The sequence below is a fragment of the Natrix helvetica genome, assembly GCF_964273705.1.
Source record: "Natrix helvetica genome assembly, chromosome: 7".
In the NCBI taxonomy this organism is placed as follows: domain Eukaryota; kingdom Metazoa; phylum Chordata; class Lepidosauria; order Squamata; family Natricidae; genus Natrix; species Natrix helvetica.
This window is the reverse complement of record NC_138558.1, coordinates 40,438,945-40,463,147: the sequence shown is the minus strand read 5'-3', so window position 1 is coordinate 40,463,147 and position 24,203 is coordinate 40,438,945. Positions and strand designations below refer to the sequence as shown.

Sequence of the window (24,203 nt, the reverse complement as noted above, 5' to 3'; positions counted from 1 at the left end):
ACAGGTACATACAGTACTAGTGAACATGCCAATATCAGATGTATGGCTGGAGAAAATAAGACAAGACACCAAACAGGACAAAGTACTAGAGAAACTAACTCATGTCATGTGCAATGTCTGACCAAAAAAATGCAAGAAGCTGTGTCATGAGCTGCAGGAATTCTGGCCTGTGAAAGATTCATGAGGATATCATACTCATGGGTGACCGTATTCTTATTCCTAAGTCACAGCAGGCAGAAGTAATGGAACAAATTCATCAGGGACATTTAGGCATTACTCTGTGTAAAGGCAGAGCAAGGGAGATGGTCTACTGGCCTCATCTGGACTCTGATATTGAAACACTTGTAAAGAAGTGTGACACCTGCCAGACATTTAAAAAAACAATGCAAAAGAACCTCTTATACCATGGAACCGTGTAAAAGAACCTCTTACATGGGCGTGGCAGAGATTGGCTACAGATATTTTTCATTTTGAAGACATCCACTACCTGATGATAGTAGACTACTACAGCAAATACTTTGAACTAGTGCAGCTGGGAAGTCTAAAAGCGTCAACAGTCATATGGGCTTTCAAGACAATACTTTCAAGACATGGAGTGTGTGAAGAACATGTGTCTGACAATGGGCCACAGTTCTCATGTGCTGAATTCCAGTGCTTCCTGTGTGAATGGGGAATCAAGCACAAACCCACAAGCCCTGATCACCCACAGGCCAATGGTCTAGCAGAGAAGTATGTTGGCATAGCCAAATCCATTATACAGTGAGCACAATCATCAGGGCAGGATGTGTATTTAGGCCTATTAAACTATCGTGCAACACCCATTGAGGGTTTATGCTCACTGTCGCAGCTGCTAATGGGGAGAACACTGAGGACTACAATGCCTACTGCTCCGCATAAATTGCAGCCTCGTTCCATCGCACATGAGTGGGTAACAGCTCAGAGGAACATAAACATGAGAAAGCAAAAACTGTATTTTGATAAATCTACCAAGCCTCTTCGTCCACTGTGTGCCGGGCAAGCTGTGAGACACAGAGTCACTGAGAGAACATGGGAACCTGCTCGAATTGTCACAGAAGGCAATTCACCAAAATCATATGTAGTTGAAACCAAGTGTGGACAGCAATTGAGAAGAAACAGGTGTCATCTTCGTCCAGACACTGCTGCTGATACTGCATTGGAAGAAGAAAACCACAAGGAAAATGAAGCGCAAGCGCATGATGGCACAGAATTCCTGAATACGGATATACAGCCTACCGAGAAAGCCAAGGATAATGTAAGGATATCAGCCTGTGACAATGCCTGGACTGACTCACAACCTGACAGCAATCTTACTGATGATCAGACAGGGGTAACTTTCTCGCTTTGGTCGAGCTATTAAGCCAAAAATATGGAAAGACTTTGTATCATATTAGATGTTCTATACTTAAGAGGGGAGATGTAATGATGTGTATGTTTTATGCTATATTTCAAGTTCAATTGTTATGCCTAGCTCTTTAAGAAGGTTAGGAAACAGTTAACTTTTTTACTGACGTAATCTGGGGCAGAAGGTAGTTTTCAAGATGGCTGCCCCTGAATAAACACAAGCCTCTAGTTCAAGCTCCTTGCTGTCTGCCTTTGCTTTATGCCAAATCATCACAGTTACAATAGTTCGTAACAAATGAACCCAGTTGATCATCATTGGAGTTCCATACCCATGACTGAGACATGGATGTTAAACCTCTTACCCAAAGTAGAGGGTTTAATAGAACCACAATTGTATCTTTTGGAAGTTCAAAATCTCCACTGATCATTGCTCAATTCAGGTTCCCACTTTCATAAACATTTCACGTATACATAATGCTTCAAACTCTGCAATCACTTTCTGCATGGTAGTCTGTTCAAGTGTTTTTAGGAAATTGTGTTGAGGGCTTGCCTGTAATGGCTGTAAAATATTTCTACATGACTGGTGGAGAGGAAGAATACAATTATTAATTTTAATGTCATCTAGCAGACTGGATTAAAAGATTAGATTGATTTATAATAAAACGAAGTGTACGTGTTTAGATATAATGAGACCCTTTCCCTTAATTTACAATTACATAGACTTTCACTAAATAAAAAAAATAGATATTAAATATTTATTTTTTTCTTTTCATTAAAGAGATTAAGATCAAACATTTGCAAGATCCAAGCAGCTAACTTATCAGGTCTGGCCTAACTAAATAACTTTTGTACATTTTTCTGTATTATAAGCATATAAGATGTGTATCTAAAGAGATGGAAGTCTTTTTTAAAAAAAACTCTGATATTTTTTGACAGAATGTCAAGTCACAGGACATATTATAGATGAACTGATGCAAGACATGGATATGTAATGTAATTTGAGGTCAATACTCAAGGGCAAGTACAAAGACAGTTCTATCTGTTTTTTTTTTTTTGGCTTGGGGAATAGAATGCCTTTTGGCAATGTTCTAGTTATACCATGCAATTGTAATTCATTCTTTTGTAACCCCAAGGCTACATGACATGGGTCAACCCTTGATGACCACTAGAGAGCTGCCACATTACAGAAAATGGAGGCCAACATCCAACAGCTGGAATCCTATGTTGCATCCCCTGTAGAAAACCGCTTATTTTCTGTTGTCTATGTATCCTAGAGCAACTTGGCTTCTACATATTTAAAAGAAGATTTTCCTATTTTAGTTCTGTCACAACCTTTGAAGTTAATCCATCTTCATCAGACTGAAAATTGACTTACATATTATCATTTTAATATCTTGCCTTCCATTAAAAATTGCAAGCAATTAAGAATGATCATTTAATGTCAATGGGAAAAGAACTTTGGGTTATACAGCCCACTTTCAATATATTCTGGAACACTTAAGCTAAGCAACATGACTGGAAAGATTTTGCTCCCAAATCTAAGTAACAAAAAAAGCTAACCTTTTTTAAACCTCAACTGTCAAAGAAGATGCCCTTGTGCATTGTAAAAAAGAAATGCTGTCCAACTATTCTGGTGATACTAACATCATACAAGAACAAAGCTTTCTAGTCAGATTTCCTCCTCAGTGGGATATGATGAAAGAAGCTTTAATCAAAGTGTGTGGGAAATTGTCTTGGGTTGGATAAGGAGATGGAGGTGTCCATGGCTTATATCCTGGCCAATCATTCAGACAAGATCAGGAGAAAAAGACGGTGGTCTAAGAAGGCCTATACATGCCCCACTTTCTTCTCTAACTTGGACAAAGTTTCATCTTCAATCTGCAGTGGAAGCAGCCACACATAATCAGTGGCTTCCAGATATTGTCCTCCAGTAGCCAAAATAAGGCACCAATAAATAAAATACAATCACAAGCAATGTTTTCACCAGAAATAGGTCAGTTTTAGAGCAAAATCAAAACTTGAAAGGAGGGGGGGAGGTTAAAAAAATCATGTAAGTCTCTTTTAACTAATAAAGAGCAAGTAGCACATTTGGGTGGCAAAACCTATCCAAATCATCCACTAAATGAATTCTTCATCATTTTAGCATTTTGTGGAAACTGATAAATTATATTGTATATGTAAATATACTTTATCTCTTGTAGAAATCCTTCCAAAAGTAGAGTTCAGTCCAGTAACAACACCAATTAGATGTATACTTCAGTTTGCCTTGGACATCTAGAAAGCTAGATGAGAGTCCTTTCCAAGACTGTAAAAATTACTATGCAATTGCACCTCAATGGCTAATCTGATTAGAATGCTGGGTTGACAATCAGCAAGTCTAAGTGCTGCTGGGTGAAAGGTGAGCTCCCATCATTCACTCCAGTTCCTACTTGCAGTTCAAAAGTGTGTAAAACTGAGTAGATAAATAGGTTACAATTTTGGTGGGCTCATTACCATGAAAGGAGCCCCCAACCAGGCGTCCCCTGGGCAACAGTGATGTCACTACTAATACTTTCAATCCTGAAACACCTTGGTGCTTCCAACTCAAACAGATGAGATTATGCAATTGGAGCAAGGCAAAAAACCCAGGATTTAATCCTTGCAGATTAATGTCAAATGACAGGCCTCTATCTTGGCCAATTAGTTTATATTAAGTAGATTGCACTTTTCATATTCCATCCAAATGGAACAAATCCATCACCCTTTCATTATATATATATTAAAAGTCAGTCAAATTATGACCCTATTAGCTTGCTAACCTTTTTTTATACAAACTATATGCTATATGTCTTAATGGGAACTGACTGATTATCTGTCTCAGAACAGTATAATGATTGCAAAATAAGATGGTTTAACAGAGAATCTGGTTGTAGCCAGATGATAGATAGGTAGATATGTAGGTAGGTAAGGTAGGTAGGTAGGTAGGTAGGTAGGTAGGTAGGTAGGTAGGTTGGTAGGTTGGTAGGTAGGTAGGTAGGTAGGTAGGTAGGTAGGTAGGTAGGTAGGTAGGTAGATAGATAGATAGATAGATAGATAGATAGATAGATAGATAGATAGATGATAGATAGATAGATAGATAGATAGATAGATAGATAGATGATAGATAGATGATAGATAGATAGATAGATAGATAGATAGATAGATAGATAGATAGATAGATACTGTATATGTGTATATGTTTATGTATATGTACAGTATATGTGTGTGTATTTATCTCATTAACCTACATTCAGTATTCCATAATGACAAACGGAAAACAGAATTGTAGAAATGTCTGTAAATTTATTTAAAAAATAAAAACTGAAATATCATATTGGCATAAGTATTCAGACCCTTTGAAGCAACACATGAGATTTAATTTTAGTGCTTCCCATTTCTCTTGATCGTTTCTGACATGTTTCTACATCTTGATTGTAGTCAACTGTGGTAAATTAAATTGATTAGATATGATTTGGAAAGGCATACAGCTCTCTATAGAAGGCCTCACAGCTGACAATACATACTGTAGCAGAGCAAAAGCCATGAAGTCAAAGAAACTGCCTGCAGAGTTCATCGACAGGATTATTGCAAGGCACAAACCTGGGGAAGGCTACAATAGAATTTCTGCTGCACTGAATGTTCCTAAGACACTGTGGCCTCCATAATTCTCAAATGGGAGAAGTTTGGTGCAATCAGCACTCTTCCAAGAGCTGGTCAAACTGAGCAATCAGGGGAGAAGGGTCTTAGTAAGAGAAGTGACCAAGAATCCAATGGTCACTCTGACTGAGCTCCAGAGATCCTGTGTGGAGATGGAACAGAGTTCCAGAAGGGCAACCATCACTGCAGCCATCCACCTATGTGGGCTCTATGGAAGAGTGGCTAGATGGAAATCTCTCCTCATTACAAACACATAAAAGCCCACTTCGACTTTGTTCCTCACCATCTGAGAGTCCTTCAGGTGCTTTTTGCAAACTCCAAGTGAGCTCTACTAAAACATAGAATAATGTTGGGGTTGGACTCTACTGTTTCCTGCTACCAGATTTGGATTAAAGTTGCACAAATGTGCATGTAATTGTATTATATAAAAAGCATGCTAAAAAAGTTATAATAGATGTCCCCAAAATGCTTTTTTAAGAGACAATCGGACTTCCTTGTTTTTCTTTGCAGATGCTTCACTTCTCATCCAAGAAGCTTCTTCAGCTCTGATAGTAATATAATAGATGTTATTTAATGTTATCTATAATAGATAACATTAAATATTGTTTATGGCTTGGAAAAGTAATAAAAATGAAGAAATAAGGAATGTGGTACAAGTTACAAATAAAGTTAGAAAAAGAGAAATAAATCAATGAGAACTTACTTAATAATATTCAGAATATAAATGATGAAGTGTGTTTGAGAGAAAAACACATACTGCCTGCAATGACTGACAACAGGGTTTATTGTAGATGTGCAAAGTGATGTTTGTGTTCTGCTTTATAAACCAATTAAAATTAAAGATAGAAGAAAACAAAACTATATGTCTACTGTAATTCATTCAGCAAACTTAAACATAGCATTGGTGATGACCACATTGCTGATGGTTATTTAGTAAAATCAAACTGCCATGCATAGTTTTCTGGAGCAGGGATGTCATTTGAGAATCCCAACCTGTCTTAATAAGTTTTTATAGTAATTATGGAAAGTTTTACATTCTTTACTCTTTCTTTCAATATGTCATTACATTAGCAAAATTGCTAGAGACCAGGGATGTGACTTTAGTTCACATTAGTTGTTTGTTCAGGGTGGCACAAACATTCATTTAAATGTAGGCTTGGGTATCTTTATGTGCATACCAAACTATCCATTCCCCTAATTCTTTTGAATGAACATATGTTCTCACAAATATGTTTTCCTACAGCAATCTGTTAGCAGATTGTTGCATTACCTATATAATATTCCTATATAATACAAAAACAATGGGTTTATATGGATAATTGGCTGGGAAGCTTAAATCATTCTCTCTTCCATCAATCCTTCACTATATTAGTATTGTAGTCTGTGAGAATAGATTGATCCAGTTATTTATCTGAAGTAAAAAGTAATTTGCATGTTCTATTGTTACCAATTAGAAGACTGTTGGGCATGATGTAGTTAAGTATGGATTCATTATGCCAAAAGCTTCCCCTCTGACAATCAAATTGCAATTTTTCAATATTTTTCTATTTCTAAATGTTCAAGCCAATTATTCTCCTTTAAAAAAGTATCAAATGTAAATGTAAAATAAATGGATCTATTTTCTTAATGCTATAAACATTTATCTACTTTCCTTAAATGGCATCATTCTTAAGGATTATCTTATTCTGAACATGCAGTGTAATGTCCAAGCAGCATAGAAGTAGGATACACTGTAATATCCAAAAAGGTTTTCTGACACAGATATGTGTTCTAGAATTGGTAGCTTTCTCGTGCATATCTCACTTTTATTGAGTTGAATAAACAAAATGACTTTATTCAACTTTGATGAACACATCAAATCAGATCTGAGGTATAAGAGAATCCTTCTCAGTTCTGAAGCAACAACTTTTATACTGTCTTAAGTAAAACTAGTTTTAAGTCCAGAAAATATACAGTAAATGTGTATGCGGGTCATGTACATTTGATATTACCCTGTTTCCCTGAAAATAAGACCTCCCTGGTTAATAAACCCAATTGGGCTTTTGAGCGCATGGGCTAAAATAAGCCCTCCCCTGAAAATAAGCCCTCCCTGAAAATATTGCAACGCAGCAGCAGCCATGAGGTGACCACACTCACCACCTCCTGCACCTCAAAAATATTAAGACCTCCCAAAAAATAAGGCTGAGTACTTATTTGGGGGGTCAAAAGAAAATAAGGCCCTGTATTATTTTCAGGAAAACATAATATTCAGACAAGTTCAATTCACTTTTCATGCTTTTATTTAAGAACTGTGAAGAAGAGAACACAAGAAAAATTATTTGACTTATTTATTAATTTATCAAATTTGTATAGCCACCAATCTCTCAAGAAGTGACTCTGGGAGGCCTACAACAATTAAATAAAAGCAACACTTACATAAATTGATTACTATAAAATATAAAACAATCATCATTAAACATGTAAAATATACAAACACAGGAATGAAAAGAATGAACATATCAACAGTAGAGGTGTGTTAAAGGGTTGCTGGTTCCCTGGGACCCCAAGTCTATTGACATAGCAATAGCAATAGCACTTAGACTTATATACCGCTTTACAGTGCTTTACAGCCCTCTCCAAGTGGTTTACAGAGCCAGCATATTGCCTCCAACAATTTGGGTCCTCATTTTACCCACCTCAGAAGGATAGAAGGCTGAGTCAACTTTGAGCCTGGTGAGATTAGAACTGCTAAATTTCAGGCAGCCGGCAGGCAGCAGTAGTCTGCAGTACTGCACTCTTAACCAATGCACCACTGTAACCAGTTCTTGAGTAAATTCAGAAACTTTAACATGAATGGAGCAAACTTGACTTTGTATATGGGGGGGGGATTGAGGGAGACTTCCCTTTCAATCCACTGAAACATTCGCCCATAAGATCACATCTAGGGTTAATAAGGAGATAATATTTCATACTATCTCCATTTATATAGCTGTATCATAAGGCTGTATTTCTCCTTGGTGAGGGATAATTATGGCATTATATTTTTCTGGTTGACCTCTACAAATTGAGTCCAATGCAATCTAAACATAATAAGGTCTTTTTTAAATATCTAAAGCCCTGGGGTTTATATAAGGTATCTGGGTTTTATTTTGTTTTATTTTTGCATTTGGATTGTAAACGAGAAGCATGGAGATGGGCATTTATTGATAAGACTCCCAATTCACAAAAGGTATTATAGCCATATTTTTAAAACATCATTTCTTAGAAAACTTTGCTTCCATCCCCAGGCCAGGATTTTTCCTCTTCTTCCTCCCTTCTGCTCCCACCAGATATTTTTCTTGACTGCGTAAAACCCTTTCAGCTTTTTTACTTTCTGAACTCCCTCATCAGTGCAAAATATGAAAACACTGTAACCAACAGCTGCTGTCGTGTTTTTCCTCATTTCTGAGCATTGATAAAATATAGGAAACATTGTTAAAAGCATGCCAGCAAATACAGATATCGTCTGGCCAATATAGCACTTTTTAAGATGGTCTGATCTCTGGACCTGAATTAATAGTCTGTCTCCAGTGGTGTGATTAATCCCAGGCCTGTGTTTTTAAAGCTTATTTATTTCTTTATTTGTTTATATTTTAGTGTTTAATCACATACGCATCTGGAAGCTTCAAATTTTAAACAATAATAAAATAACTATAAAATTAACATATTAATGTTTTTTTAGAAAAATAACATTAATTTCCTGCATTAAAAATTAAACCATGTCTTATAAAGCCATTTAGAGTAATCAACTTTTGGAGCCTACCTCAACCATATAACAAGGGCCTAATGTCTGGAGCACAGAATGAGCAGGACATTTCTGGTTTTGGGGTTTCCTTCCATTAGTAAATCCAATCTATTAACCGGTCTGTAAACTGCACTGTGATTTTTTTGTAAAAATGAAATGAAATGAAATCTTGGAAAATGATATTGGCATTTCTCTACAATTAGCAAGACAAGCATGAATATCTCCATAAAACCATCAGCTTAACTTGATAAACTCTACTTTATTAGCCAGCTGGAAGGAAGCTGTTCAGCTTGGGAATAGTAATAGTAAGGATAGTTCCAGACTGTTGGCTTTTGCTACATAGGGGAACTCATACTGTGACTGGGCAGAAATGCCCAGTGGAATAGGCAGTAACGAACAAGCAATAATAATCAGATGACTGAGAAGACAGTTTCACTTCTGTTTTTGTACATTTGATATCTGATATCTCCACGTGAAAATAGAAGAAAATCTTTTAGAATTACAGTAGAACATAGCTAAGCAACAATTCAGGTTAGTTCCAAAAAATTATTCAGGTTGGATAATTTGAGGGATCCTTGGTACTCTCTGATCTTGGTTGTAGAATATGAGGAATATATGAATGCTACTGTCAGCCCTGAAGCCATTTTGGGAACATCCTCAGGGCTGCCACAGCAAGGCCAAGTGGAGCTGTGGGAATGTAAGGGGGTAGGTAGAGATAGGTGGGGGATGTGTAGGCAAAATAACATTCTTTTTCATGGGAGCCAAGGACATTTAACCAGGTGTTGGAAGGGTGTGGACCAAAGCCAGCCAGAGTTGGGACGATGATCTGATTGGATTATAATGGCCCTATGGATGGCAGGGCCTTTGGACTTTGATTTGGGTGGGGAAAACCCTGGGCCCTTCAGAGTCAGATTTTCACCAGCCGCACCAATATGACATCCCAAATAAATATATTCTTTGAGGGAACTCCAGGCCTCAAAGTTTTGATTGCTTTGGGGTTATTACTTAGAACCCTGACAGCTATATTCTTTGAAGGTAACTGTTGTTTTGCTCAGTCAAGGACAGTGTTCCATTACGGAGGTCTTAAATATACAATCAAATCAAAAAAGTATCTAGTGACAAAATCCACTTTCTAACAAAAGGAGGTAGAATTACAAAGGCATCATTTAGTTTTCACCAGTCACCCTGTTCTATAAATGGAATTAAATGAGAAAAATTTGAAGGAGCAACAAAAGCTGAATTCATCTGTTCTGACCTCTTAGCATGAGGTCAATTTTTCAAATGCTTTAGGAGCGACAGCTGGATCACACTGAAGACTAGAGTTTGTCATAACGATTCTTGCCATTTTATTTCTTCAGCGCTCCAGAATTATTTACAGAAAATTGATGCACAATAATAGAAGAAAAAACTCATTCAACGAAACAGAAGTACATTTCTTTACTGTAGGCTCACATTATTGCACTAATAGTGTAATAGTGTTATGAGAAGCAGGTTCCCTCTCAAACAAATTTAGACATAATGTTTGATGTGGTTGTCTCATAATGTAAGCATTTTTATGAGTATATAGGTTGATCCACAGTATTTTTATATATGTCCTGCAGTATTAAATACAGATACGTGGTAGTCAGAAGAGGAATACATGTGAGGGTTTCAGTGGCATTAGAAATAATTGAGGATAGGTCCTCAAAATAAATCAATTTTCAGATTGCACTCATCTTTGTCGTATTTAGCTTTACACCAAATATTGAAAAATATTCCAGACCATCCATCTCAGTGGTGGGTTTCAAAATTTTTTAGAACCTCTTCTGTAGGTGTGGCCTGCTTTGTGGGAGTGACTTGCCGGCCATGTTACCGGGTAGGAGTGGCTTGCCAGCCATGTGACTGAGTGGGAGTGGTTTAGTAGTCATGTGATTGGGTGGCCGTGGCCAACTTGTAAAATGTGGTGAAACTCACTTAACAATGCTCTTGCTTAGCAACCAAAATGTTGGCTCAGAAACTCTGGCATTGAAGTGTGCAAGTCTTAAAGCTGTCAAGTTACAAGACCCTTGCACCCCTAACTCTTTAGAAAAAGCCCCCCAGGGATGTTCAAACTTGACAGCTTTAAGGTTAGGTAGGACTCTTAGAGGTGGGTGGGGCGATTGGTGAGCCAGCCAATCAATGAGTGGGGGGCGGGGTAAGTGTGGTGCGGATGGGTGGGGGGAGGGAGCTGAAACCGGTTCTAAATGGCACGGTAGATTTGTGGAACCTCTTCTATAGAAGAGGGTTAGAACTGGCAGGAACCCACCCCTGACCCATCTAACTCTCTTCATTGTTTTAAAAATGGTAGCATTAAATTTATCAATTTAACCTTTAACACTTCTGGAAATTCTTATGCCAACATAAAGGCGTCAAGACACAGACTAAACTCCAAATCCTTAAAAGTTTTTGATCTGGAATATTGAACCAGTGCCATCATTGTGATTCATTCCCATTTACAGAGCAACCAGGCAGATTCCTCAAAATCTATGGTGCATTTATGAAAGATAAAATATAATCAGTATATAATAAAAGCGTATGCTTTGCCCTGACCCTGTAGTTTAATTGATAGTTTTAAAAACTTGTAATTATGCAAACAAAGGGTCTGAAGACAAATTTAAAAAATAAGAAAAATAAGAAAGCTTTCCCAACCTGCACATAAATTTAAACAAAGAGATGTCATATTATTAAACTTCACTTATTATTTAGGAGTTGAATAAATCATATCAATCCAGTATAAAACAACTTTGTGGAAACCCATATAAACCAAAACATATCTCAAAATCTGCCATAGATTAATGGGTTAGCAACTAAAGAAATCAGAGATGCTGGATGTTGATTATTTTGAATAAAAACAAGAATGCCAACTAAAAATTTCATATTGCCTTATGATCAGAAATTGTCATCCATTCTGATTAAAAATACTATGCAATTTGTACTGTGCAACCTAGCTATTAAACTTATATCACCCGCATTTATCCAAGAAATAGGTTACAAGACTATGCAGTTCTTAGTCAGCTGGGGAATAATAATTGTAATGTTTGAAGTAAAAGTTACCAGCTATGAAATACTGGTATTTGTAAAAACTATAAATTATAATAAAATAGGAAGTTAAAAATCTCCTCTCCACATGAAAATTGTCAGAAACAAGAGTGTCCCCAAATTTCATAGATTAAATTTTAATGACATTTTTTTGAAGCGAGAAAATAAAAATTAGAAACCAAAAATTGTCATAAAAAATTTAATCTATGAAATTTGCCATATGTATCTTTAGATATGGGAGGTGGGACTTTTACATTTTTGTTGAAAAGAATTGTTGATTCGTCTATTTGGAACCTGTATGGATGTTCCCATTTGAATCTTGAACAGATAGAATAGTAGAGTGTTATATTGCTTTATTTGTTGAGGTCTTAAAGTCAATAATTGATTTTCCCCCTCTTCCTGATATTGTTGCCTTATAGTACAGCCTTTATTGTCATTGTACATCATGTATACAATGAAATCAGTTATTATGCAATGTAATACAAATTCTCCTTCTACAACTATAAAACTTGTTAACCTAGAAGTCTAGAAAAGGATAGGGTGCATAAAATAATAATAATTCTTTAACAGTCTAAATCAGAGATGGTTGCTGCCGGTTCGGGTAGGTTCGGCTGAATCGGTAGTGGCCCAGAGCCGCTGAGAGCGAACCAGTACGGTGGCTGTTTTGGCTCGCCCGCCCACCCGCCCGCCTGCCCACCTGCGCTCTATACCTGTTTTATGTCAAAATGCAAATTGTGCACACAGCATGTGATCCCTGAGTGAGCCCCGACAATCAGCTGGTTGTCGCAGAGGTGGTGGATTGTGCAGGCGAGTCAGGTGTGTGTGCGGATGGAAACCGCGGGTGATCAACGAACCGGTAGTGAAGGTAAGTGCAACCAGTGGTGGGATTCAAATAATTTAGTAACTGGTTCTCTGCCCTAATGATTTCTTCCAAGAGCCACTTCAGCAAACTGCTCAGAAAGTTAACAACCGGTTCTCGCGAAGTGGTGCGAACCGGCTGAATCCCATCACTGAGTGCAACCCACCACTGGTCTAAATCTAAATTTTAATCTTTAGGCAATTGTTGCTTCTTTTTTATTAAACAAAATGTGCAAGAATGAATAAATGCTTCAGTGGGTTCCCGTGCCAAGGGCAGCAGTGTAACTGAGTTAATACAATTTATCTCTACTACTTACTCTGTCATTCTCTAAGAAAATATTTATCATTCAACAAATATGTATTCAAAGGGCACTTAAAGAATAGACCTAAACTTTCGTCTAATGGAAGAGTGTATCATGGGAGCATGAACTGAGATTAATCAATCTCAAATCAAAGAACGGGAAAATCAAGAAACAGTGGAGCCCCAAGAAATTGTGATAGAAAATAATCCAGATGTTTTACTAGTGCTTTGAAAGCAGTACTATGGGATGCAGATCATCATTACAGGTAGTCCTCGGTTTACTATCACAATTGAGCCCAAAATTTCTGTTGCTAAGTGAGACATTTGTTAAGTGAGTTTTGCCCCAATTTATGACCTTTTTTGCCACAGTTGTTAAATGAATCACTGCTATTGTTAATTTAATAACACAGTTGTTAAGTGAATCTGTCTCCCCTATTGACTTTGCTTGTGATTGCATGACCCGGGACACTGCAACTGTCATAAGTATGTGTCAGTTGCCAAGCAACTGAAGTTTGATCACATGACTGCTGCAATGGTTGTAAGTGTGAAAAGCAGTCATAAACCACTTCTTTCAGTGCTACTGTAACTCTGAACAGTCACTAAATGAAATGTCGTAAGTCGAGGACTACCTGTATTAGAAGTAATGCTTGCCATTGCCACGAAGCTATGCCACTGAGTTTAAAGATTCCATTTTTATGACAGCACTTCAAAATGGCCCAATCTTTTTCATCTTCAAGAAAAAACAATGTTATAAACAAGATCCAAAAATTAAAAGAAAATAGAAAAACAGAAGTGAACCTGCATCAGAGGAAGGGAAATCAAATAAACGTAAAACAAAAATCTTAAACAATAAAGTAAGCTTTGACCACATGGAATAATATTGTTCAGAGTTTCCACGTCATTAGAAATCCAATTCATTTATACAAAGTGAACACATATTTTCTATCCAGAGTTAAGTCACGTGTAAAATAGTCTATCAACTATTTAACTGCAACCAACTCACAAAGAAGTTCTTAATAATTTGACAGATTGCAATCTTTCACATATCCCCCCCGCCCCCAGTATTCCAGCAACCTTATGAATACTAAACCAGAACAAGCCAGAAACATGAATCAATGCCTCCTCAAAAATGTACTTCTAACAGAGATGTTGAAACCCACCCATTATCATAAGCCTTGGAATATCCAATACAAAATCCTTACTTGATCAGATACAATGAAACATTCTCTAAAACTTTATTGATTGCTTAAATAGAATATTCTTATTCTTTTTTCTACATTATTTCCATATCTTTCTCAGTTGTAGTTTTCAATTGTATGATACTACCTTGATCTTGTAAATTAATTAGAGTGGGGGAAGGGGTGTGATTCTCAAATGTTTGTTAAATTGGAGAGGACTTCATTCACAGCAACATCATCGTGTAAGTTACATCACTTGTGCCATTTTACATCATTTGAGCAATTATGCAAATAACCTAGCATTTCATAAATGAAACAAGTATTTTGCTCATTATATCTGAAGTCCGCTAAATTGAGATCTGCAAAAATTGAGTGTAAATGTGGGACTCATAAGCCTCTTTCCGTCACACTAATGGCGTGGAAGTTTCAGATGCTGTTAAGGCATCAAGCCCAAATTGTCAGGTGAAGAGAAATTTTAATTAGATATATTCCCATTCAGTAGTTTTAGTCGATCCAAATTTATTTTGCAAAACATTGGATGTTGTAAAGGACTGGTTGACAGTGAGCTGCGCACAAAGAATAAAAAGATTTTCCAGCTATTTCAGTTTATAATCATTCCATGATATAAATTTGTCATGGGAATTAAGATCAGATTTTAATTTCTTTCCCAACATTATCCATAAGTTGTAGTGCAAGGGAGCGGGGGGGGGGGGGGATGACTCAGGCTACATTTCCTGAAAATATCATCCTAAATGGAAGATCATGTGGTTTTTATTTGTTTGTTCATTTTAATCAGTCTATCTCAGGACAGTCAAACTCACAGCCTGGATGTGTCACATGCTGCCCATGCCCACGCCCAGTTTAGTAAAGGGGGGGAGCCATGATATATCACATGACCATGCAAGTTTGACACCCCTGGCCTACCTGATCAAAACAATTCGGTCAGTTTAGGATTTACCAAAAGGTAAATTTTCCTCATTTCGCTCCACAGTCATGTCTAACAATCTTTCATCAAAGACATGAACAACTGAAGTTTCTTTTAATTTTGTTTTAACTTTTATATGTTTAGTTTTCATCTTAATTTTTGTTTGTTTCACTGAGACCAATTCTTGCAAGATAAGAAACCACTGGAATTCCCACCTGATTTGGGACTAAAAATCCCTTCCATTTGCTTTTCAAGGGAAGCAAACCCACGGTTTCTAGGTTATTGTAAATTAATTTCAGCAAACTCTGCAATCTTTTTTTTTAAATTCCCTTATCTGAAATGAACAATACATTCCCCTAGAGCTGAGTTCATTTACTCTGGCCTCAAATGCTGTAATTAAATTAGCAGGCTCTCTTTAAATTGCATATACAGTTCTCTCAATAGAGGAATGTAATTACCCAATTTTGCTTCTATTTGCTACTATTCTCTGTGTGTGTGTGGCTTTGTTTTTTTTTCCTTTTGAGAGCAAGATGCTATATGTAGAAACTCTTTCATTTGCTGTTTATATAACAAGTGTCCTTTTGCTCTGTTCATTCTCTGGATGCACAGCTACCAACATCTATCACCAAGCTTTTGACGCTGTAATTTATAATATATATTTCCAGTGATATTAATGAAACCATGTTCATTGTCATTTTCTAAAGGTTAGATCTCAGTAACTGGTAAATTGAGCAGAATAAGTAGTTTACCCCAGTCAGTGTCTGAGAGTGCTACATCTTCAGTTTCCATAGTTTCAAGGGAGGACAATTTGCAAATGCATGACTAGATGTGGTTTGTACTGAATTAGGATGAATGCCATGTACACAGAGCTCTGCATCAGATAAATATCTTTTAGAATCATGCCATTTAAAACAGCTCCATTTATCCTGCAGGGCATTGCTTGCTTTATTGGAATGATATCTCCTGGAAGATTTTCAATGCTCTGTCTGCTCTAATCTCTAATCTCTTTATGGCTGATCCCTCCATTTTCAGGGTCAGGCAGTTTAAGAGAAAGTACTGCACTTTCTTTTTTTTGTCTAATGTGGGAGGCTAAAATTAAATTCAGTTAGTTGGTTGTAATAATTTCAGTGATGTATATTTTGTACTCTGTATCTGTATATCTCTCTGTGGGGTGTGTGTGTGTGTGTGTGTGTGTGTGTGTGTGTGAGTGAGAGAGAGAGAGAGAGAGAGAGAGAGAGAGAGAGAGAGAGAGAGAGGGAGGGAGGAGGAGGAAGGAGGAGGGAGGGAGGGAGGGAGGGAGGGAGAGAGAATGAACACAAACCTTTTTTCAAGCCAATCACCAAATTTGGAAAGGGAAAAAATTGCCCCAGTCCTTAAATGCCCTTTCAAATTTTTACTTTCTTTCACAGTATATTCCCATTTTACACTGCAAACAGTATTGAAAACTGAAATATTGAATGGAGAAAAAAGAAGCAGATTTCTCTCTTTTTTTCTTTATGCATAACGATTGTTGGATTAAGGAGCAAAACCCAAGGTATTGGGAGACATGACAGTGCATTTAAAGTGCACGTAAATACTGAAAAAAAGAATGAAGAAGCATGTCTGGTCTTCTCACAGATTATGCTCTTGTCACTTGCAATATCAAATAAAGAGAGGAGGAAATATATTTAGCAACTAGATGGGAGAAGTGGTTGGGAGGGTGTTTTGTTTTGTTTTTGTTTTGTTTTTTTTACCGTGGTAAGAACTGGAGGCACAAACAGGTTCAAGCTGGGGACTTTGCAAATTCCATTTCCATCCATTGGAAATTCTATGGTCATCTAATGTTGTTATCCAAGTCTTGATCAGGAAATCTTTCTCAAAATCTCCAGTCAAATGAACAGATTGATTCATTACTTTCATTGGGAAATGTTGTCAGTTAGCATTCAAGCAGTAGACTTTAAACTTACCTAACCGAAGCATAAACATATGCAGGTGACTTCTTTCTACAACATGACCAATGTTTGAGTGAGATAAACTTAACATACCATTTCAGTATTAATGAAGTTTTTCCTCCCTTTTTTAAATGCCATGAAGAGTAGCCTTTAATATCTATTAGATTTTCCTACCATTCCACTAGAAGAAGTGGAAGTAAGTTAGATTTACTCTGTTTCACCTGATTCTTGGGTTGTTATTGGTGACAGGGGAGAAATGTACTTCCAGGCTTGCAAAATTCTGTCAATTTCATCTTGCAATAAGTTATAATTAATTCATCTGGATGTGTTTCCTGTCTACTTGGTAAGGCTATCAGTCTTGCAAGTATTTTTCTCCTCTGTTTCCTGTATAACCCAAGACATCAGACAGGGCCCTTTCTGAGATGGTTTGCTCTGCCCACATTCCTTCTATGGGTTTAGGTTAAGGGTTAAGCTGCCTCTATTGGACCAAATGAGCTGTAGCTGAAGCTCATTTCGCAAGGTCATTCTTACACATCTTTATGTCAGGTGAAGCAGGCAAGGATATGGATTCATAATGGAGAGAGGAAAACTCATATTTACCAATGAAAAATAGATAGTGGCTTTCAGTTCATCCATGAGGAAAATGTAGCTCTGAGGAGCAGAAACAAGCCTTATGAATTGCTGGGCTTGTGTGATTTGTCTTCCCCTTTCGTTGTATAGGTGAAAGAATTTTTTAGGTTTTTTAATGACTATTTGTTCTTGGTGTGGGTTATTGGGTGAGAGAAAATTATGGTTAATGAGCACCAAACATGCTTTTTTTCTGAATAACAAGCAAAAAAGCAAATTCTAGTTTGGCACAAACATTAAAACAATGCTTCTAATCTGCTTTCTACCTGCTTGAAAATAGATGATTGTTACTTATCAGTGATTTCTTTTCAACAATCTTCTAGAGCAGTGGTTCTCACTATGGTCTGCAGATCCGGGGGTGGGGCGCAATGTCATCACAGGGAGTCTATGAAGGCTTGAAGAAATTTTATGATTTAAATCTTGAGTTAAGCCTTGGGAGTCCATGGCCAAAAAAGGTATTTAAACAGGGACCAGGGGGAAAAAAAGATTGAGAACCACTGTTCTAAAGCATATTAAATGGTAGTGAGAAGGAGAGTTCCGATTGTTAGAAGAGAAAAAAAATTAATAATGTAAGATAATAATTTTTATTGTAAGGCATTTAATAAATTTGTATTTTTTACCAAAAACATTTCCTTTAAGTTGTTTATCTTCACTTAAGCATTTTATAAGATATTGAAGATCTGAATATGAGCCAGGCTTCGGTGCAAAAGGGTTTTTACACAGTACATTTCTAAATAAGTATAAATATTATGCACTTATTAAGAAGATAAGTCAGTCATTGTTTTCAACAGCCATATACTTTGTAGACATAGCTCCATGAAAGGAAATGATTTTTTTTACAAAACTGCAGAAAAAGTAGATACCTGAGCAGGTCTTGTCATGGACCTCCTGCTTCTGTGGAAATAATGGAATAGGAACAAGTGTCAATTAATTTTACCTATGTACAGGCCTATAGACCAAGGCTGTTACTTTTAGTTAGATTAATCAAAACTTTTTCATGTGCTGTTGCATTGTCTTAAAATTCTTCTATAATAAATTTCATTGAAATAAATCTCATAAATATTAATTTACCTTATTAATATTAATTGTTTTTCAGAAAGGGGGTTTCATTACTTTTCAAATGAAATGTTGACATGGAATGTAACTATCCTGTATTCTATTCATGTATTTGTTGTAGGCACAGAAGGAGCTGTATTTGAGCATTCTGTGGAAACCCCCCATATCAGAGCTGAACCTTCTCAAGACCTCAAGTAGGTGCCTTAAAAGCAGTTTTTGGGTATTACTTTGCAAAATGATTAGGCAAGAGAAGTTTCAATTTTTTATTATTTTCTTCACTAGAAAAGTTGGATCCTATTTGCATTCCTTGCACATAAATAAATGTCCCTGGGATGCTGGTCAAGTGGAAAACATTACTCATGAGCTCCTTCAGTGCCCCATTTACAATGAGATCATGGCCAAATTGATGATGAAAAGTGAACTGAAGGACTCAGATCATCCGATTGAATTATCTTATTCCAGATGTGTTTCCAACTTACAGTAGTCAAGTTGCTATTTTTGCTTTGCTGCCATTAAATGATAGATCCTCACCTGTAGTCCTCGTATTGATCATCTTATACCTTCTATTCATTTTACTCTTTTTAAAATATTATTGTTACTTTGTTTTATTATTTTTGTGCTATGCTACATTGTTATGGAAAGCAAGTTTAGTCTAGTGGTGTTTTTTCATATAATTTTATTAAACCTGTCAAAGTATAAAATACAAATGTGTATAGTGGAACATGGAAAGGGAAAAAGAGAGAGAGAAGTGTAGGATAAAGGGGATAAAGAAAGAAAGGCATTGACTTCCTACTCTTTTCAGGGCGATAGAATAAAAATAATATTAGAGCCTCAAATTTGTTTCTTTAACCACAATGTGTCTAATCAGAAAATCAGAAAATCAAAGTTTCAATTTTTTTTCTATCCCAAGCAAAATCCAGAACTGATTTGCAAGTAGAATTAAAGTTGGATGTGTACTTTTCTTTGTTTAATAAAGCAGTTAAGTTGGTCATCTCTGCCAGTTCCATCAGTTTTTCCAGCCATTATTGTGGGCATTAGTGTATCTTTCTATTTTTGCAGATAGAGCATTGTCACAACTCTCAACATATAACAACGTATAACAACGAAGTTCCAGAATTTTTCAAGTTCTTTGCCTTTTAACCTAAAAGAAAAGTCTCTGGTTCGATTTTTATATTTGTTTTGATTGTCTTACGTATTAAAATATGAATCTTTTTCCAATATTTCTTTGCTTTGTCACAACTTCACCAAAGCTGATAAAAAGATCCTTCTTTGCATTTATATTTCCAACAGACTTTTGAAACATCTTTATATACTGTATCTTTGGGAATTTGTCAGATATTAAATACCATCATTACATCGTTTCATAACAGTTTTAATAAATTTTAAACCCTTTATGCACATGTTTTCTAATTATTCAAGCATTGCATTATATCCAGAATGCTTTGCTCATTGAATCATACAATGCTTCACATATTCATTCTCCAAATTCAAATTCAATAGCAATTTATAAACATTTCAAGAATATGCTCATCATTGCCATACAATACAATTTCAAAAGCCTTTTAGTCTAATAGCTATGGCATCAGGCTAGAAACTGGGAGACTCTGAATTCTAGTCTTTGGGCACAAAGCAAGCTCGGTGACCTTGGGCCAGTCACCTTCTCTCTTCCCTGGGAAGGAAGCAATGGCAAACCATGTCTGAAAATTTCTTGGAAAAAATCTGCAGAGATTTGTCTAGGCAGTCTCTGAGAATCAGACCCAGTTGAATGGAAGAAGAAGAAGAAGAAGAAGAAGAAGAAGAAGAAGAAGAAGAAGAAGAAGAAGAAGAAGAAGAAGAAGAAGAAGAAGAAGAAGAAGAAGAAGAAGAAGAAGAAGAAGAAGAAGAAGAAGAAGAAGAAGAAGAAGAAGAAGAAGAAGAAACAACATCATGGTTACAACTAAAGCTGTATTGTATTCTTTCAAACTATTTTAAGTATTTAACCTACAAATGAAATCCGTTAATTGATCTAACACACACACTTTTCAGCAACAGGAATAAGAGAATGTAACCTTAACTAGGTGACAGAGACTTCAGAGTGCAGGATGGCAAGGGCAACTGTAGCTGGAACTGTAATCTGGTGACTGTGACTTTGCACCATGCTGCTAGAATGGTGTGGGGCTGGGCTTTGTATTGTGGAAGGCATTAATGCACCAAGAAATCCCTGTATGCCATGTTGCTGGGCTGGGGCGCAGCTCAGCTGCTTCTTGCAGTCTCAAATCCAGGTGGGTTACCTGGAATAGAGATTTAATCTTCTGAACTTTCAGACTCATGCTGGAGCCCATCTTCAGGGAACTTCTGTCTGGCAGAGTGTGCGCTTTGGGCTATTCTGCAGGCCATATTTATATGGCGCCATTGTGTGTGGCTTTTTAGATGAAGATTGGGGTTTTGATAGCTGGCTATTAAGACATTGGCTGTTATTTCCTTGTGCTGTCAAGTCCTCCCCTGCTAAGTACTCAATAAACTGGAGGTAAACCAACTTTATATTTCTTCATTTTGCTTCTAATAATCTTAATCTTTAATCCTTCCTAATAGTGTCAGAGAACTTGATTTCATTTCATTTTTTTTCCTTTGCCCCTTCTCAAAAAATCTTCAAAACTTTAACAAGCCTCTTTTCTAAATCAAAGTTAAGAAAATGATTCAGGTTACTCTCTTGGTTTGTTATTTGCATATCCCATTTTACGATTAAGACATAAATCAGGGTTTTTTTTGGTATGTCCACTGTAACATCTATTTCCATGTCATTCTTATAGTTTGTTATTTTTTAATTCCACTTTCAAAACAATCTCAATGTTGTCATATAAAACTTGTTTCTCTTTCATAGCATTTTTGAAACACAGTTTATCTACAGAAGGAGACACTCTTACAATTAACTTTAGGGTATTTTTGTTCAAAAATATCCTTCAGTACTGTATGTCCAGTGTTAAAATATTTTGCTTCATTCTGCAATTTTAAGTTGAGTTTGAGAGTGATTTTCCTTTCATTGTAATCCTTAGCTCCTTATAATTCCTGGTAATGTCCAGGTTTTTTTTTTAAATAATGGATATTTTTTAAGAATTCAAAACAAAAGCATTTTCCCACGGGAAGGATTGTTTGCAATTAATTCCAAAATCTTGTTTCAAAATTGTCGGGACACTTAGTCCAGCTGCAACTTTCTAAAATTAAGATTGTCATCACTCTTTTACTGCCAATTCAGAAAAAAAGTTAAATCTTTAACTTTTATTTAGTATTTAAAACTTATTTCGCTAAATGATTGCAAACATCCAGAGGTTCCTAATAAGTGAAAAGCTTCCAAGAGCGACTAGAAAAGGAGTTATATAAATCATCCTTTTAAAGACACCAACTCCAGTTTGCGTATGATGGCTACTCCCATGTCTTCCAGAGCTCAAAACCCATCAGATATTTCTATCTTGTGATCTCCTTGCCGAGGGGGGGGGGAGATTGCCTGGAGTACTTGTGGCAGATCTCAAGTTCTTGCTATGTCAGGAAAGAAGTTACAAAGAGCCAATCTATTCACCATGGTCATCAGCTCCACTTTTCACACTTTTCTTCAGTTCGTCATTTCTTCCTTGGAAGTCTACACATTTAAGAGCCATTTTAAAGGCTTCAAGAAAGTTCATACTATTTGTTCTGCTGTTGTTTTTATGGGGATTTTATGCGTTACATTTTGATTATTATTCCAGCCACAAACGTTTTCTTTGGCTGTTTTTTATTATGTATTCTTTAACTGCACTGAATACCATTCAAATAACCACGTAAGTGGGTGGCTTTAAAGCTAAATAAATAATAGAAGGGAAGGTTTTTGAGTTTATTGAGCATTGTTTGTGCCCCGTAGAACAAAGGTCTTGTTCTTATTATGAGTTATTTCAGCTAAAAATGTCAGTAGAAGGTTAGATATGCTGAAGCTTCTCCTTGAAAAGGGAACTTGCTTTCATATGTTGTTTTTTTGTTGAGCCATACTCATTATTCATTTGAATCTCCAAAGTTATTCAAAAACCACAAATGAAAAACAACTCACTTTTGAAGTCCATGAAACAATATGCATTAAAAGTGTTTAGGACTACTACTGAGAGCAGTATGTTCTCCCCAAAATACAATAAATATGGGAATAAAGAATAAATATCATATCCCAAAAAATGATGCAGTGCTCCAGGTCCAACTGAGAGTTTAAACACAATCAGAGCCTTTTGTAAAGTATAGATCTGACATTACTGCTGAGTCTGAATCGATATTTTTCAAAAAAAAAATACCAAAGATACTTGAACAAACGGTTACATCTCATTTTAAAGTTCCATATCAAATCCATCTCCAAAGACTTGGTAATCCAGTTTTCAGATTCTATATTTGATTCTCTCTTCCTTTGCTGGTGTTGTTTGGCAATCTATCACATCACATCCAAGGATGTAATCATGAAGAAAAATTCAATTCAGTCAATAAGTGTGAACGTATTCATTTGTCTGTACTTTTCCAAATTTTTGCTTAGTAGCATTCAGAAAAAAAATAAAGGCATATAAAGATGGATATGTTGGTAAAAAATAAAATGATATTTGAAATTGTTTGGCTTAAAAAAACATATATTAGGGAATTTATATTAGAAATTCAAGTAAATGAGGGCAGATATAATATTGTTGCCATTACAGAAACTTGGTGGAATGAAACCCACAATTGGAACATACAGCTAGAAGGATTTAAATTTTTTAAAAGAAATAGACCAAATAAAAAAGAGGGTGGAGTTGCACTATATATAAGAAATAACTACATCTCTACAGAAATAGAGCACAACAATGATGAGAACTATCTTGAATGCATTTGGGTCAATATTAAAGGGGGGGGACGACAATACTATAGGCCAAACAACCAAGCAGAGGAAGTAGATGAGCTTTTTGCTAGTCAGCTAACTAAGTATGTAGGAAGCACACCACAATAGTAGTGGGGGATTTTAACTACCCTGACATCAACTCTGAAACAAACTCTGCACCAAGTAGAAGATCCAACAGGTTCCTAACAACCCTAGCAGACAACTTTGTTTCCCAAAAGGTAGAGAAGGGAACAAGGGGATCGGCCATATTGGACTGAATTCTCACTAACAGAGAGGAAATGATAGAAGGTGTTGAAGCTACAAGAACCTTGGGGGCAAGCAATCATGCAATACTGGAATTCAACATTATGCAAACACAAGTAGTAGAACAAAGTCAAACTAGAGTATTGGACTTTAAGAGAGCTAATTTCAATAAACTTAGAGAGAGCTTGGGAAGGATTCCATGGATGAGAATCCTCAAGGGGAAAACAATTCAAGAAGCTTGGGAAATTTTGAAAAATGAGATTACAAAAGCCCAGTCTAGCACAATACCAATGAAGAAGAAAAATAACAGCTCCCAAAGAAACCAGCATGGCTGCATAAAGACCTCTATGACAAATTGAAAGACAAAAAGGA

General features: G+C 36.3%; 1 protein-coding gene across 3 annotated transcripts in view; it reads left to right on the top strand.

The window, feature by feature from the left end:
* The window catches only part of SGCZ (sarcoglycan zeta), a gene marked incomplete at its 3' end in the record, with an annotated part of 553,083 nt that overhangs the window by 510,660 nt on the left and 18,220 nt on the right, over nucleotides 1–24,203 (top strand). For all 3 annotated transcript variants that reach the window (XM_081960171.1, XM_081960172.1, XM_081960170.1), the window contains one exon: nucleotides 18,855–18,927. In XM_081960171.1, the coding sequence (XP_081816297.1) occupies nucleotides 18,855–18,927 (73 nt within the window). The remainder of the gene's footprint in view (nucleotides 1–18,854; nucleotides 18,928–24,203) is intronic.